Source organism: Oryzias latipes, chromosome 2 (genome assembly GCF_053564925.1).
Source record: "Oryzias latipes strain Hd-rR chromosome 2, Olatipes_Hd-rR_3.1".
Taxonomy (NCBI): Eukaryota; Metazoa; Chordata; class Actinopteri; order Beloniformes; family Adrianichthyidae; genus Oryzias; species Oryzias latipes.
Genome location: NC_136238.1, coordinates 39792784 through 39810031, shown reverse-complemented (window position 1 = coordinate 39810031; position 17248 = coordinate 39792784). Strand labels below are relative to the sequence as shown.

Sequence of the window (17248 nt, the reverse complement as noted above, 5' to 3'; positions counted from 1 at the left end):
CACTTAGTTTGAAAGTAGGTTTTTTTGCCTATTTCCTCAGACCGTTTCTACGAAAAAAACCATAATTTTTTTTTCGCAATTCATCTTAGACTTGAACAACGTTAAGTTTTATGTTGTTTCGTGCGTTACAGTTTTTTTCACTTAATTGTTGCTATTTTGTCAGGGTACATTCTTTATTGTTTTTTATTATTTCAATGACAGCACGTTTTGCATGTCACGTATAAAAAAGGTCTTAAAAATTTGCATAGCTACGCGGAAACCCAAAACATGCATCAACACACATTTACGTAGACTTTTATCGGAAGTGGACTATTGAATGCGCATTGCCGAGGGCGGTGTGGCATGTGTTTAAGAAAAAAAAAGGGTTTGTTCTTGAAAATGCTTTTAGTCCTCTATATTCACACTGGACAAGCAGAGAGAGGCTTCTTCTTCTTCTTCTTTTTTCCTTTTCTTTACTGTTTACTAGCCTACTACATTTGGAAGTGAAGTGGCTTAGTGCGAAATGCCGACGTAGTCCGAGAGCCCGAAAACCAACATAGAAATTTGTGTAGCTCTGCATAAATGTGAAAGTTTTGAGCTTGGAAGCCCAAAATGTTTGTTTACACACTTTTCTTTGGACGTGGTCGCTTGAACACGAGTTCTTGAACTTCTTTTTCTTTATATTTTTTGCCGTTTACTAGCTCATGTAACATTCTTTATTTTTATTTTTTTACTGTTGTTCCAGTTTGCGGCTTTAGAATAGCAGTTTGAGCAAACAGTAACTGACAACCGGTTAGCGACCGCACCGACCCTCGATTGCTGTTTTGATCGATTGTATTCTCAGGTGCTACAGAAAAAACATCCAGTCCACCTTAACTTGTCCAGCACTCAGCTTCTTTTTTTTAGCGACGGGGCCTTAAAGACTTTTAGATTATATTTAAGGATTAAAGTTAAAATAAGCAAAATTCTATAAAAACAAATTAAATCGGTAATGTTTTAAACTGGTATAAATAAATAAAATGTAGAATAATTAGTTTACTATTAGAATTTCCAGTTTTTTCAATCTATATTACTGATTTGTCAAAAGTGTTTTTTACAGCTTAGTTATTAACCGAAGTTAAAATAAATAAACAAAATCATGAACTCGTCAATAAAAATCAAGCGTATTCATTACTTGAGTCTTAATACCTAGCTCTAATTTGAGCTAGCATTTGGCCGTCTCTGTTACCTGTAATTATGTTCGTATAGGTGTATGCTTCTGCGTTCATATATTTATATATGAAAATACCAGTCACCTGGATTACAGCAACGACGATCCAAAAACACTTCAAACGGTGGAAGTTTGTCTCTTTTCCAAAGCTGACGGTTCCTCTAGAGGCTTGATGAGCAACTTAGCAAGTCAAAGTGAAACCAGGAGTCGTTTTTCTAATATTAAAATTAGGTTTTCACGACAGAAGAAAAAAAAATAGGCGTTGCGCGTTAGCGATCAATATTGCAATGATGATATGACTTGTTATACATGAAAAAATTGCAAATCAAAAAATGGCTAGTACATCATTTCCATTCTAATTTGACAGTTTTATTTAAATGAAAGCCAACCTTGCGTAAATAAATCTCCCAATTTATCCACGTCCACGCAGGCAGGGGTCAGCAGCGTGAAGGGCTCTGTACGATTGGTCCAACGCGTTAACTACTTCAATCTGCCACGAGATTGTTTTGGGATGTTTCTAAACACTTAAGATAACATTTTATCTAAGTTTTCGCCATTCTTTGCGTTTCACACAAGCTCATTTCGCCATAACTGTAAATTTACAATTTATTGCACGAGCCATATTGGGATATGTTTGCGTCGTAGCCATCTGTTTAGGTTTACGACATATTTAGGGTTTTTTTTATTTCTTGGTTTGCCGGGTATGACAGATTTTCAAACTGCAAAGAGATAACTTTAGCATTTTTGTACACATTTAAGGTAACAAGCTATACGCGTATCCTGCTGTGCCGGCCGATTTATTGCCTCGTTGTCATCTCACTTATTTAGAGTTTTAGAATTCATTTTTTTAACACATTCATTCATCTTCTAGACCCGGGCAAAGGCAGAGGACATCCTGGACAGGTCGCCAGTCCGTCGCAGGGCCACAATTACACACAAATACGCACTCGCATTCACACCTAGGGACAACTCACAGTAAGCAGTTACATATGAAGAACAGTGGGAGGAAGCCGGAGTCCCCGGTTGCACGTGATTCTTGTTCAGGTCCAGCAGCTGGGATTTGAACCTTCTAGCTGTGGTGTAAGAGTGCCAACCATTGCGACACCAGCCCTTGAGGCCTGGATTTGGACACCCCTGCTCTAAAGGATGCTCCTCAAAGCTTTCAGGAAGTGGCTCCGTGTGACGCCTCCTCTCAGCTGCTGACTCACACAAGGCGCATGAGCCGCCACTAGCAAACCCAGTGACAGAAGCACAAAGGAGGCCAGAGAGTGAGGAAGGAAAAAAAATAGCAGCGGTTCCATGTTTATTGAGAAAACACGCAGCAGGAACTGTGGATTTGTCTCCCAAGCCTGCGATCAGCGAAACCACCAAATCATTAAAACCTAATTTCTCCTTCAGCGCCAAAGACGAACAAACGACGAGAGCGTCAGTTCTAATTTGTTCCCGATGAAGAAAGCCAAGAGCTCGCCTTAGTGTCGCCGCTTCGGATGATATTTGACGTCACAACAGCAAATGACGTTGTGTACATTTTTACCTTCACATTGAACCGAGGCGGTGGTCAAAAAACCTTTTCCTGCACCCTGATCCTTTGAAGTTTCGGCCTTTTCACGTTTATTGTTCTAAAAAAAAAAAAAAAAAACAGACGCGCAGAGGTGGATTTATTAAGATGTACCTGCAACACCATTTCAATCAATGGAGGGAGAAAAATGGCTTCAGTCCGAGTTTTCCCCCTCAGTCCAAGGCTTTGAAGATTTACAGCGAGGAAGAGGCAGCCCTCACTTCCTGTGCTTACGGATTTGAATATGGTGGTGAACGTTTCGTAATTTGAGAGCTCTACTTCATCTAATGGGAAGAACTTCTGCTTTGAGTTGCAAAAAAGGGAGTTTAACCCATACATCGGCCACTTTATTAGGTACAACACGTTTCACTATGTACCATGTATGTGGTACGTAGTGTGGACAATAAAGTTTCTTGACCTTATCTTTCTTTATTTCCCACCTGTTTGAACAGGATCTGTTGGACATTTTTTTCCCTCTAATGACAGACATTTTTGCTCCAAATTACCAATGTAGAATGACTGTTCAACTTCACCTCAGCGCTAGAAAATTCTGGTTTGCATTGAGTGCTTTCGTTGTTGACCCTTTAACATCGGACATGTTTCCAGTAGTCTATAAATCCGTCCTACCCACCAACACTGCACAATACGAAATTGATCTTGTGGTTGGTACAGTGTTTTTGGCAGTTTTCATGACTTTTGGTTACATTTAATTATGTTTTATGCAACTATTGCAGCGCTTCACTTATTAACTTGCCTCTGGACTTTTAGGCTAGCGTGCTACTTAGCTTTGAAACTCGTACATTTTTACACCGACAAATCCTTGTCTACAATGTCTCTTTGTTTGTTCGGTGAACTTTTCAAGACCCTCGAGGTCTGTTGAACCAAACGCCATGAGCATGGCATGGAATATGAATTTACAATGAGCCAAGGTGTGATTCAAATTCTGCGCTGCTCACGCAAAGACAGAGATGCAACGTCGACATTGTTTAGCTTTCCACACTGATGGCTCACACGACAACAATCTACGTATACAATTTAACCGGTGAAACAGCTACTGGCCCCATGAATCTTTCCTTCTCTGCTGTGTTTTCGACCTAACGTCAAAATAAAGCCAATTGAGCCATTTTTCCACAATACAGACCGCCATGTTGGAGCCAGACGACAGTCATTGGTCCGAGGCAAATGAGTCAACGTTTCTACTGTCACCAATCATTAATAAGCTTTTTCATAGGTAGCATTATCTGTTAAGGTAGGAAGGATAGTTGGATGGCTATAATTCTGAAAAAATCTCAGACAGATCGTTCGAACACTAACAACACCAAAAAACACTCACTTTAACATTTGACTTATTTTTTTAAATTGCATGCAAAACTGGTTTTGTCTCCAACAGAATCTATGGACTTACATTAATCGTGGAAATACTGTGCTGTAAAGTTTCGCGCATCAACGCAAGAATGCTTTTTTCCGGTTCAGAATCCGCCAGAATTACGTTAATCGCGAAAACGGTTGAGGAGTTACGGTAGTTTAAAGAACCCCATCGTTGGAGCTAAAACTTAAGTGGTCAAGGGGTATTTTAGAGCCTGTCTATCTTTGCACACAGTGGCTGATTTAGACTGATAGTCTTTTTTTACCTGACCACTCAAATGTGAGTCTCTGACTCGCATGAGGGAAGTTTGATTCAGAAAGTCGCTGGTTATGCCCTAACCTGTACTGGGTTGGTTACATGTTAGGTTTGAATAAAGCTGTGATGCAATGGTTGCTATTTTTACTCGCTATTTTACGGGACTATCGTTTTTCAGTCGATTTCAGGTGCACTCTTTCTGAGACCAGTCAAATTTTTGATCCCTTCTCCATTGGAACAGAAAGGATAGACGTTGGTCCTAAAAACAAGAGTTGTAGATGATACCTTTAGTGTGTTCCAGTCAGAGAGCTGCAGAGACGTGCATTGATGTGTGTTTGTGCTGCTTTACCCTCACAGGAATCATGGGAAAACAGGCGCCCAACCGTGTTCCGGAAGCATCATGCTGAGCAGACTCTTCGCGTCTGACTGAGTGACCATTTTCAGGCTGTCGACAGATAAATGTTGAAGGATTAAGAGTGAAGGTTTTTCCTCTCAAAGTCACGGAGAAGGCCCCCAACCACTACCCCACCGAACCCCCGCCCCCTTGAGTCGGATGGCTCAGAGTGACTCGACGACGGAGGTCCAGGCGCCACTCAGCACTATCGCCATGAAGCAGCTGGAAGGGTAGGGTTTGCCGTGAGCTCGCCTCACCCAGACCCTTCCGCCTCCCCGTTTGCCGGAGCAGAGAGGTGCCACCGCGCCCTCCCCCTCCGCCCACCCCTTCCTCCCTCCCACCCTGCCCTCACCCCCACCACGGCTGTACAAGACGGAAGATGACGATTGTCGTGGAGACGCTGGTTGATGTCTGATGTAAAAACCTGTGAGGTGTCGAGCGTAAAACCAGCGGAGCAATGAACGGAGGCAAGGACTGCGAGGAGGGAGCTGACCGGCCGGCCGGCCCCGTCCAGGTCCCCATCGGCTGGCAGCGCAGGGCGGAGCATGGCGGTGTCGTGTATGTGAGGTAAGAACAGTTGCCGGTCACACCAGAAACTATTCGACTACCTTTCCTTCCTGGTCAAAAAGAACATTGCCCCGAAAATTCCCTGGTGTCTGAATGATCAGATGAAATCAGCTACATCATTGGTATCATTGACTGTATATGGAGAGCTGGACCGGGCAGGTGTGACATCACCCATAGAAAATGTCTTACCCCTCCTGCGAAATGAAGCCAATTCAGTTGCCATTTTTCCACGAGACAGACGTCGCCTTGTTGAAGCCAGGCGACAGTAATCGGTTCGAGGCAAATGAGTCAACGTTTCTATGGCAACTACTGTCGCCAATCATGAATAATGTTGTTCAAAGTCCACACCCCTTTCACTGAAAGCAGCACGGGAGAATCTGTCAATCAAACGTTCCATGTGGGGGCCAGCGAGCACCACATGCTTTGACTGAGGGTTCTGATTGGTCAGTTTATAACTTTAATAACTTGAGAAAAATATGGAAAAAATAAGACGTTGCAGGCCACAGCCGCTATGTACATTTACCGTATTTTTTCCGCATATTAGATTTCGGTCTTTCGCAATACAATTATGATATACGTAATTCATACGAGCTTGCGTTCTTGATGTTCGTCAAGGGTTTGGAACGACGGGTCTTCTTGGTAATATGGGTTTGAGCTGTCCAAATTTTTTAGTTGTTATTTTTCGCAGTTTCGGCATAGTGTACACAGTTTATACGCAGTTATTACGTAAATCTACTGTAATTGTGGAATTTTTTTTTTTTTGTGATTTTTGTGAGATGTATACGCAAGTTTATGGCTTTCCATGATATGTCTTTACGCATGTACCACCGATGTTGTGATACATATATATTATATGGCGTGTACAGCGCACATATGTTAAAATTACGAAATCGATGCACAAATTGCTGATGAATAACATGTAAACAGCGCGGTGAACAACGGTTCATGTTCTGTGTCGATTTACATGTTTTTTTGCGTGGTTTATTCAAATTTCTTACTTGGTCTTAACGTGGTTCATTCGTGATAAATCTGTGAAAGTTTCACGCAATGTTCTCACTTTTTCCTCGTTTATTCATGTATGACCAATTTTCCTCTGTGCAAAATGGACATAGTGGCAGTGTTGAGAAGAATGTGTCGAATCAATTCATCGAATCATGTTTCTTCTGACCAATAGAATGACTGTGTAACAACTGTTGGTTCATTAATAGATGTCTATGGGATTTTGGCTTCTTGGCACCAGTGGGTATTTCCTGTTTGGAACGCGAGGGGAGAGGGGTCACTCAGTCCAGTTTTCTATATACAGTCACTGATTGTAATCCAAAGTTGTGTTAGGGTTTCAGGTTCAGCAGGAAAAATATTAGTGGTCTTAAAGAGAGCAAAGAGTTTTGGTACTACTCTGTTAAGAATTGCAAAAACGTTATGTGACTGTTGTTTAGTTGTGTCCAGAGCTGCAAAAGAGGTAGAATTTACACATTTAATATTTCAATTTACTATTTTAAAAAACTATTTTTTTCTTGGTCATAACAATTTAATCATTAAACTCTGACGTTCTTTAATCTACCAAACTATTCAATCCTTTACGCAATTAGCTAAATTTCAACAGATTCTGATGCTGAGAAAAGTAGCTGTACGTGTCGGAATCTGTTCAAATTAGACACAACAACCTATTTAAATGTGAATGCGGTCTCATTAAAACAACTCTTAATGTGACACACATTGGCTGGAAACGCGTGTAAGTAACGATTTAGATTTCATAAATTTATTAGTGGACGTCTCCTCAGGAACCGCCTTGCAGCCCGCCTCCACTGTACCAAAGCAACAAATGGTGTACCCGATGTCTATTCAAAATTGGTCAGCGAAATAGAAAGTTTGAATTGCTGAACTACGTCGACAAGGATTGCAAAGCGCAAGACGTCTACTATGCTTTCTCTAGTTTCTTTATCCCCGCCCTCATCATTCCTGGCCAACGACTCATGAAATCCTTAGTCACGTCATTTTGTTAACAACCTTTGGTCCGAATCAGAAATGTCCGGTAGACGGGAGTCCGAACACAGACCAAAGGCAAAGCTTAGGACTCGACCCGACCAAATGACCAAATGGACCAAATGACTTTTCTGGTCGGAATACACCCTAAAACCAAACAACGGTGAAACCTGCAAAATCGAACAGAACACCGTACAAGACTACAATTACGATAGACGTGGGTTCACTGCAAAATAAGGCAAACCTATATAGATGGACTGTTTCAAGGCGATTGAGCCATAAATTGGATGAACTGAAACCATAAAGATCAAGTGATCCCAATATTTGCTTCTTTTTTTCGTCTTCAACCTGTCCCCGAATGCTAACAATAACAACTGAAAGCTAATGAGGTTTTATGTTGCAACGGTAGAGGAAAAGGTGTAATCATGAATCAAAATATGCACATTGGAAATGAAGATCAGTAAAAAAGTATTTTTATTTTATTTATTTATTTCCATTTTGTGCTTTTAGTTTGAAAAACCTTTTGAATCACCTCCATTTGGCTCAACAGTCTCAATGAAACTTGCTCCAAGTTTAACTAAAATGAGCCGAATCTTTAAATAAAGTTGTTTGAACATTCAACGACCTGTCACATGAAGTCACAGGAATGTTTTTTTTTACCAACTTTCTTAATAATAATTTTTTGAATTCTACAGTTATTTTATCATCAAACTGTAACATTGTTGGATGGGATCCCACCTTCCTAACGTCTTACAAGTCCGTGTTTTCTTAGCTGTTGCCGATCACCCATGTTCAGGTTCTGCGTCACCCCCCAAAAAAATGTCATGTTTGGAATACGGAGAAAGTGGAAGCATTGCTTTAAGGCTGAAGGAAACTCCTGCCCCCTTTGGATTTGTTTGTTTCTTGTTGTTGTGAAGTGAAAAGAAAGAGCCGGTGTGACCAACACAGCGCTTATGTCTCCCCCCACGCTCAGCCCCAGTGGTTCGGTCCTGTCCAGCTTGGAGCAGGTGAAGACCTACCTGCTGACGGATGGAACCTGCAAATGTGGCTTGGAGTGCCCGCTTATCCTCCACAAGGTAAGCAAGTCGCTAAGAAAAAGCTGCCGAGTCATGGTGCCTCTTACATTTTGGGCATAAGGAGTAGTCATACCTGGAAAAAGTTTGAAAAGTTGTGGTTCTTTGCGTGAAATTTTCACGCGATGTGTGCACGATAGAAAAGTTATACGTCGGTGGTACATGCGTGAAAAATCCGTCAGACGTACGTGGAATGGTCATGGAAAGACACAAATAGCCGGATGCACGTCGCAAAAATTACACAGTTGCGTATGATGCACGTAATAATTGCACGGAATTCATCTAAAGCCTCAAGGGATATCTGCGTTTATCCACTAATGACAAACTCAAACACTTTTATATCATCACTCGTATATCATCACTCGTATCACGAAAGACAGACATGTCATGCGTGGAAAATACAAAGAAATGTGCATATCGGTTGTGTGACACGGCCTTGAGGTGTGGCTGGCGACCTCTGCGATGTTAAAGGGCATGGTGGTCCTGTGTTTTAGGCCAATGTCAGAGCGGCGACATGCGTCATTGTAGCTAAGAGATGATCTCAACTGTCGAACACAGCAAGGAGAGGAGACCCACAAGGAGAAACAAGCAAGTATGGCAGCTCACATGGTCCACTAAACCACCACCAGACAGGTTTTAAAAGCCTCTGTCTTGGTTTTTACCTTGTCCTCTTTTTTTCTGCGTTGCTGTTGCACCAGACTCATGTTAAGTAGAATCATGTATTCAAATACCAAAGTGGTGTATTTGTCTGAAGGGCAGAAGGAAGCCCAGACTCCTTTTTTTCATTTTTGGTGCAGTGTTTTCTGTGGATTAAAGTGCTTCAGAGAGCCTGCAGTTTGGCCTGTCACGAGGGTGTCGGCCCACGAGCAACATGAATCTACCTCAGCTACTCTTAATCCCCGCAGAGACTGGATTTCATGGTGCAGGGATGTCAGAAAATGTTTGAAAACCTCCCTGAAGCGTGCTCTGCTCCCTGCCTCCAACACCAGGCTGACATAAATCCAAGACCACCACTTGACTGATCTCTGAAGCAGCGAAAGCTGGGGTGGTGTGAGGGTCGCCCAATCGCAACTTACCTTCCTTACAGATGATCTTATGAGTAGATTAAAAAAAAAACACATCTTTAATTCTGGATTCTCGGAAAATGCCTTCTTACACAGAGTCCCTCAAAAAGACGTTAGGAATGATGAGATTAACCCTTAAACACCGAAGCTGTCACCGGCGACAGGGGATAACAGACGCTCTGCGACCATGTACGCAATTAACGTCATTTCAACAAGAGGCGAAGAACGGTTTCGCGCAAATTGCTTTTTTGCACCTATATGCTAAATTTTACTATATAGTTTGGGAAAACTGCTTTTTTCCACTTCTGATACCTTTGGTTTACGTTTACCCATTTAACGCCGGAGATGTCACCAGTGACGCCTAAAGGAGACGCGCTCTTTGACATACTGTAATTTTTGGACCGTTTACGCAATTAACATAATTCTAATAGATTCTGAAATGGCTAGTAAAGTGTACACTAATTAGCGTTGATCAGTTGTTTTTCTCTGGGTCTGTCCCCGCTGACAGGAAACATATGCTATTTGCACTATCGTAACTCTTCAAACGTTTACACAATTAATGTAATTTTAACTAATTCAGAGGCTGAAAAACGCTGCTTTGCGCAAAACAGCTTTTTTGCGCCAGTACGCCATGCTTTACCGTAAAAATTAGCAAAACTGCTTTACTCGGCTTTTGAGTCCATTGGCTTACGTTAACCCTTTAATGCCAGAGATGTCGCCAGTGTCGCCTAAATGACACACGCGCCATGACTTACCGTAATTCTTGGACGGTTTACACAATTAACATAATTTCAATGGATTCAGAAGTGGCAAAAAAATTTTTTTGCAAAACAGCTTTTTTGCGACGTGCTAATTTTTAACGATAAAAGTTTAGCAAAACTGCTTTTCTCCGCTTCTTAATCTGTTTTTTTTACATTAACCCTTTAACACCCGAGATGTCACAGACGACGCTTACTCGCTTACAAGCTCTTTGACTTGCTGTAATTTTTGGACGCTATCAACGTGAATTAGCTACTGCATGTGCTTTGTGGCTCCTAAAAAGGTAGGCCAATTACCATATATCGGCTGCTTTTATAGAAAGCTGTCAGCGGCAACAGGAAATAACACAAGCTCTTTGGACTACCGTCGCAATTGAACATTTACGCAATTTGCGTATTTTTTTAAATTTGCGTTTTGCTCAATACTGCTTTTTTGCGCTAATATACCACTTTTTACCATACGATTTTTAGCTTCCTAATCTTTTGGTTTACTCCTTTTGACACCAGAAATGTCGCAAGGGACAACTAAATAGCACACGCTCTTTGACATACTGTAGTTCTTGAACCATTTCGATTTTTCGATTTCGACTTTTTTGCACCAGAACGCTTCACTTTACCGGAAAAATTAGCAAAACTGCTTTACTCTGCTTCTGAGTCCGTTGGTTTACATTAACACTTTAACATCAGAGATGTCACCGGTGTCACGTAAATAACATACGCTCTTTGACTTCCTGTATTTCTGTAAGTCAAAGCTAATTCTGCCATGGATAAATGCAACGTTTCACATCAGCTTTGGGGACCGATATGCATGCGCAATGCGTATAGATGATGGAAAAGTGCTATACTCTGATTACTATTTATCATCTGCTATTCGATCTCAGGAAAAAACACGTGCTCTTCGGAATACCTAAGCATGTAGAAAGTTTACGCAAGTAACGTAAATCCAACAGTTTCGGAAACGGGAAAAAGCATTTTTCGCAAAAAGAGTTCAAGTCTTGAAGTTTTCTTGGGCAAAACCCGGAAACCCTTATTGGTCCTGGTGGTTATAGGTTAGCGCCCGTATAATGCTTAATTCCTACTGGCCTCTCCATTGCGTTGCACAGGGTGTCTGTCTCACACTCGTTGGTTAGTTTACACGGTCTCTGTTGCCTCTCTGACACCCCCCCCCCCCCCCCCCCCAACTTCCGGAGCAGTGGTTTGTCCTGCCACCCCCGTGTTGAGTAACTCATCCAAAACCTTGACAATCAGGCCCCATGTTTTCTTCAATGTCGCTGAGACTTTGTGAAATGCTTGTTTTGTGTCATAAATGATGTTATCTTTTTGTATACTTCCAAAATTAAACTTTTGTTGTCCCTGGCAAAAATTGACAACGGTGTTATCTACAGTGTTGCTGTGTGTTATTGGATAGGCGAGTCAGCTTAAGTATAAATTCAAAGTTTAAATAATTTTTTTTTTCAAAAGTACAAGGAAAGCTTTTAAATGGTAAATGGCGTATACTTATATAGCGCTTTCTACCTTCTTTTGAAGGCCCAAAGCGCTTTACAGTCACAGTCCCATTCACCCATGCACACACACACATTCACACACTGATGGTGGCTCCACTGCCGAACACTGGCACCAACCTCCCACCAGAGGCAAGGTGGGGTTCAGTGTCTTGCCCAAGGACACTTCGACACATGGGTGTGCAAGGCGGGAATCGTACCTGCAATCTCACGATCATGGGTCGACCGCCCTACCTCTGCACCACGGCCGCGTGTTCCTCTGGCTTTTTTTTGCCACGGAATAGACGTGTCGGACAGGAAATGAAACTCCTCTGTAAAGCTTGCATTGCATTGAAAACATAATTACATTCTATTTTTGTGCCATCGCAATGGAGACGCATCACAAACTGACTAGCGTAAAAACAGTGTCAGGCACCGCAGCTGCTATCGGTGTGTAAATGGTAGGGCTGGGAATTACTGGGTACCTCACGATACGATTTGCGATACATTGCTCACAATAACGGTACTCATGTTTACGATATGGCGATAATGCGATAATCGCTATATATCGTCTCTAACAACTCACAATATATCAAACTTTAAGAAAGAAGAAATGAAAAACTGCTTTATGGAAAATATTTCCCCATTTATTTTTTTAGTTTTTAAACCCAATGATAATAAACAACTTGTGTCCAATTTGGTGTAATGAATAACAGACTTAAGTGTAACATTGCTGAAATCAGTAACACTCTGTCTTTGACAATGACAATTTTCATTTGGAAATGTCTGTAAAATTCAGTGTAAACAATAATGAACATGAACAGCAGCCATAATTTAGTACAAAATTGCTGTAAACAGGATGATAAATGAATAAGTCAAGTAGCTCCCAGGCACATTGGTGTTAACTTTTGAAAAACAAAGCCATAGCCATCACATTATTTATAAAAATAGCTGTAAATCATATATTAATTCTGTGAACAAATTTTAGTGTCTTTGTTAAAAATAAATGACACCATTTGGTGCAAATGTGGTGTAACCAAAAATAAAATTCTCCCAGGAAAAAAAAATCAGGTAGCCAGGAACTTTCTTTAAGTTATTTAAGACATAAACTGCTTTCAAAATAAATGACCAGGGATAAAATACATGAACTTAAAGTGCATCTAAAAGTAAACATCTTTTGTGAACAAAACGTTTGGGGAAAAGCGTACATGCATACATGTGATGTATGTTTATATGTTTATGTTTTTCTTGAGAACCACAGGCTTTTTAGCGTCAAGACGCTGCTTGTCTACCACTACTTTGAGGAGAAGGGGGGTCTAAGGGCAGGGATGCCACTCTTTCTTTTGTTTCCATCTCAACCATAGCTCTGGTTTGGGCGGACAGTGCAGGAATCATTTTTTCAGTATTTTTGAGAGGGAATGTCAAATGCGTCCAGTAAAAAACAAAATCCCTCGCTGCAGGGACGGAGCTCCTTGTACATTTAAACAGCAATCCCGTTTGTTATCGTCTCTGCTCTCGCAGACGACGGTGGTAGCTTCGCCCGGAAAAGGGTATCCACACCGGGCTGTGTCGGCTTCAGGCCAGCAACAACCACGGCTTTCTCACACAACTCCGGGTGATGCAGCTTCAGTACAGCCGGCGTGTCTTTTAACTTGCTGCTCTCGCTATTTTCCTTGTTTTTCCCCTCCCCTTTGTTTGAACGTGTATTCTTCTTCGTCTGCCCGCGACAGCCAATCTCGCAATGAGCGTCCCCTATCGACCCTCCGAAGAATCGTCTTACCAAAGGATGATTGATATAACGTTTTACAGAGTCTTTAAACGTAAATAAAAGGTTGATACTTGATGAAGACTCATCGAGAATCACTCACAGGACTAAATATCATGATATATCACCATATCAATATTTTGGCACACCCCTAGTAAATGGGACTGTGACTGTAGCACTTTCGGCATTCTTAGAAGGTATTAAAGTAACGTATAAGTTTATGACATTTACCATTTGTTGCCTGGCTTTCTACACTTCAGAATCTTTGGAATTATGTCAATTTTGTAAGCGGTTAAAGAGCTTCGGTAGTTCAAACAACGTTAACACTGGAGCCAAAACTACAGTCATCCCCCTCATCTGTATACAACGCACGTCTAGTAGAGTCTGAATCCTGACCAGTGATGACTCTGGTTTGTGTGCATCTGATCCAAATACTTGAATGTTCCTCCTCAGGTGTTCAACTTCGACCCGGGGGCAGCTGTCAAGCAGCGAACGGCGGACGACGTGAAAGCGGATGAAGACGTGACCAAGCTCTGCATTCATAAGAGGAAGCTGCTGGCCGTGGCCACGCTGCACAAGAGCATGGAGACGCACCCGCCCCTGACGCTCAACAGTGCAGTGGCAGGTGAGAGTCCAGGGCTTTGTGGTTCCAGTCTGGACTTTGGTTTACCCCCTAAGCGCACCGAAGTAGTAAAAAAAATTTTCTGTCGTCTGTGCTATCACAGGTACGTCGTCCGTGGTCACAGTTCATTCCGCAACTCATCGAGCAATAAGAGCTAAACCCCACGAGGGCCCGCCCAACGCCATCAACCCAGACTGCAAGAATCCCTACAAAATGGTTATGGCGGGACAGCAGCAGCACCAGAGGCTGTACTCGCCACAGGATGTGGGCGGGGCCCAGCAGCCAGAGCTCTACTCTGGATACTCGAGGGTGCCTCGGCTTGGAAGTGGAGAGCCTGGCCCTAAATCCCCGTACCGGGCTGGGTATGGAGGCATGCTAAGCCCACCTCCTTCCGGTGCTAAACTTTACGGAGACGGGTCTCAATCGCCTGGGGCAGACACTCTGGGCAGTCCTGAGGGCTTTTCAAGGACCAATTCTTGTGGGTTTCCGGCGGTGGGGAGCCCTGGCTCGGCCTCCATGCACGGAAACCCACGGACGCCTCTTTCCCCGCCCAGCATGATGCTTCACGGCTCCCCCGCTGGCCAGCCCTCTTGCGCCATGACTGGGAGGACTAGCACACCCCTCTCCCCCACGGCCACTGCCAAAAGCCCCGTCATGAACATGAACCTGTCCCGGGGGAACTTTCCCCCAGGAGTTGATGTGCCCCGTGCAGCCTTTCACCATAAGACTCAGTCCCCTTTGCATCCCGTCCCGCCCCCGCCATCCATACCCCCACCCTGCTCTCTCCAGAAAAGACCAGTGTCATCAGAAAAGGACCCGTTAGGCATCCTTGACCCCATCCCCAGTAAGCCAGTTAGCCAGCCTGCCATGAGCACCCCAAACCCCTCCAACTTCCAGCCCAACATTCACTCTCAGGTACCAATGATGAATGTAAACATCCCCCCTCCTGCCATCGTTCCCCTGCCAAGCAACTTACCTTTACCCACAGTGAAGCCTGGGCCCGTGGGGCATGGCAGTCATGTGCAAAGGACTCAGCAGAGTGGCCCACCCCCCTCCATGTCCCCCTCCCCCGTCACGTCTCCTGTGCACATGACGGGCCCCGTGCTCGGTAGGCTGGAGGCCTCGCCTCACCGCTCTCGCTCGTCCTCCACCTCCTCCGACCACGGAAACTTTGCCATGCCCTCCGGGCATCAGGCCCCATGTGGCACCATGAAAGTTCCCTCTCGCTCCCCGAGGCCGGCAATGGGGTCTCCCAGGCCATCCATGCCTTCGAGCCCCTCAACCAACAAAACCGACCCACTCCACCAGTATAAAGAGTCCCAGCTGATTCCCGGGATGGGCAACTCGGCTGGGGCTCACCAGCACACTAGTCCCATGTATTCCCCCACCCCATCCACCCCAATGTTGTCATCTTCCCTGGCCCCGCCCAGTGCTTCCCAGAAAGGCCACCCCGGACTGCTTGGGATGCCCCTGAACCACATCCTGAACCAACAGAACGCTGCCTCCTTCCCTGCCAGCAGCCTCCTCTCAGCTGCAGCCAAAGCACAGCTAGCAAATCAAAACAAACTGGGCTCCTCTGGTAACAGCACGGCAGGCGTGACTGGTGGTGCTGGCATGCCGGGCATGGGAGCAAGTGGTGGAAGTAACGGAGGGGGCAGCGGGCACCCCGGCTCTATGAGTGGCCCTCGAAGCATGGAGGGACACAGCACTTTAAACGCAATGCTTCCCCCAAACTCCAGCATGCTGCTCAATACCCCCGAGGCGCCAAGTGGGCGGGCCGCCCTCCGAGACAAACTCATGGCCCAGCAGAGGGACCCTGCGCGCAAACGGAAGCAGTCGTCGGGCAGCACCGTGACCCACGACGGCCCCAACAACATTGTCTACAATGTGATCAACAAACCAGGCATGGCAGGGAACCTCATGCCCGGGCCTAGTGCTGCAGAGCAGCTGCGTAAAGTGGGCCGAATGGGGAACCTCCCCCCAAACACTTCCATGTCCCAGCTCCTGCAGTCCATGAGCTCCCAGAGTTCCCACAACCTGACTGGAAACAGCCATCGTCCAGGCCTGAGCCCGGGACTGGGGATAGGCCCTCAGGGAGGGCCACAGATGCACTACAACGACAACGTGGGGATGGTCCCCACCGGCGCCCCTCCACAGAACCTCCTGGTACAACAGAGACATCGGGGTCCAGCAGAAGCCGTCCAGCACTGCCAGAGCATGGAGGCCCCTGGAGGCCACCTGGTATCTCGGACAGGCCAGTTTCCCGACATGATGGCTCAGATGCAGGTCTCCTCCATGAGCAACTGCGGGCAGATGGGGCAGGGCGGGCCGCCGGTGGGGCGCACCAACCCACCACCACTGTCCCATCCTGGCCCTCACCATTCACAGCTTCAAAGCATGGGGAGGACCAACATGGTGACGCCACACGGAGGCGGGGATGTCAACTGCAACCAGAGTCTGTCTGAGACAGGTGGGCAAAACCTTAGAGTTGGTTTCTCTGTTGACATTTATTTACCGTATATCATACACTATAGGGAACGCCAGATTATAAGGAGCAGTAAACGAGACAGACCAGTCAAAGAATTGTTTGTCAAACTGTTTATTAGTTTGTCAGACTGTTTATTACGGTCACATTAACTCTAGAACTTATTTGTAACCAACTACACGTTGGCTGTATTAGAAGCGTTGGCCACTAGCCATACTAGCATGTTTACAATACCTCGTTGGCCAACCTTGTTTGCAACATGAAAAAAAATAGACTGAGACTAATTAAAACGTGTTACCTCGCTAACTCGCAACCTTGCATGTAACATGTAAAATAAAGTCTGACACGGCTTCACGTTAGCCAGGTTAGCATATTTTAATTGCATTAATCCAGCTAATGTAGCAACACGTTAGCCGCGTTAGCTTATCAACAATAACGGCCAACCTTGTCTGCAACACGTAAAAAAACAGACTGATACTGCTAAAACAATTGCTACTGTGACCTAGCTAACTCACAACCTCGTTAGTAACTCGTAAGAATGAAAACAGCATTGCAGCAAAGCAGCATTTATAAATTGTGAATATGGCAATGCAGCTAAAGCCACTGCACACTAGCCGTACTAGTGAGCAACCTTGGTGGCCACCATAAATAGACTAATTTTGCTATAAACAAACGTTACTTTGACCTG

General features: G+C 44.3%; 1 protein-coding gene across 2 annotated transcripts in view; it reads left to right on the top strand.

Moving 5' to 3' along the window:
• mbd5 (methyl-CpG binding domain protein 5) overlaps positions 1-17248 on the top strand; it is a 32986-nt gene that overhangs the window by 4934 nt on the left and 10804 nt on the right. For both annotated transcript variants that reach the window (XM_011481374.4, XM_011481371.4), the window contains exons 2-5: positions 4726-5329; positions 8286-8388; positions 13907-14078; positions 14179-16545. In XM_011481374.4, the coding sequence (XP_011479676.1) occupies positions 5220-5329; positions 8286-8388; positions 13907-14078; positions 14179-16545 (2752 nt within the window). In that variant the 5' untranslated portion in view covers positions 4726-5219. The remainder of the gene's footprint in view (positions 1-4725; positions 5330-8285; positions 8389-13906; positions 14079-14178; positions 16546-17248) is intronic.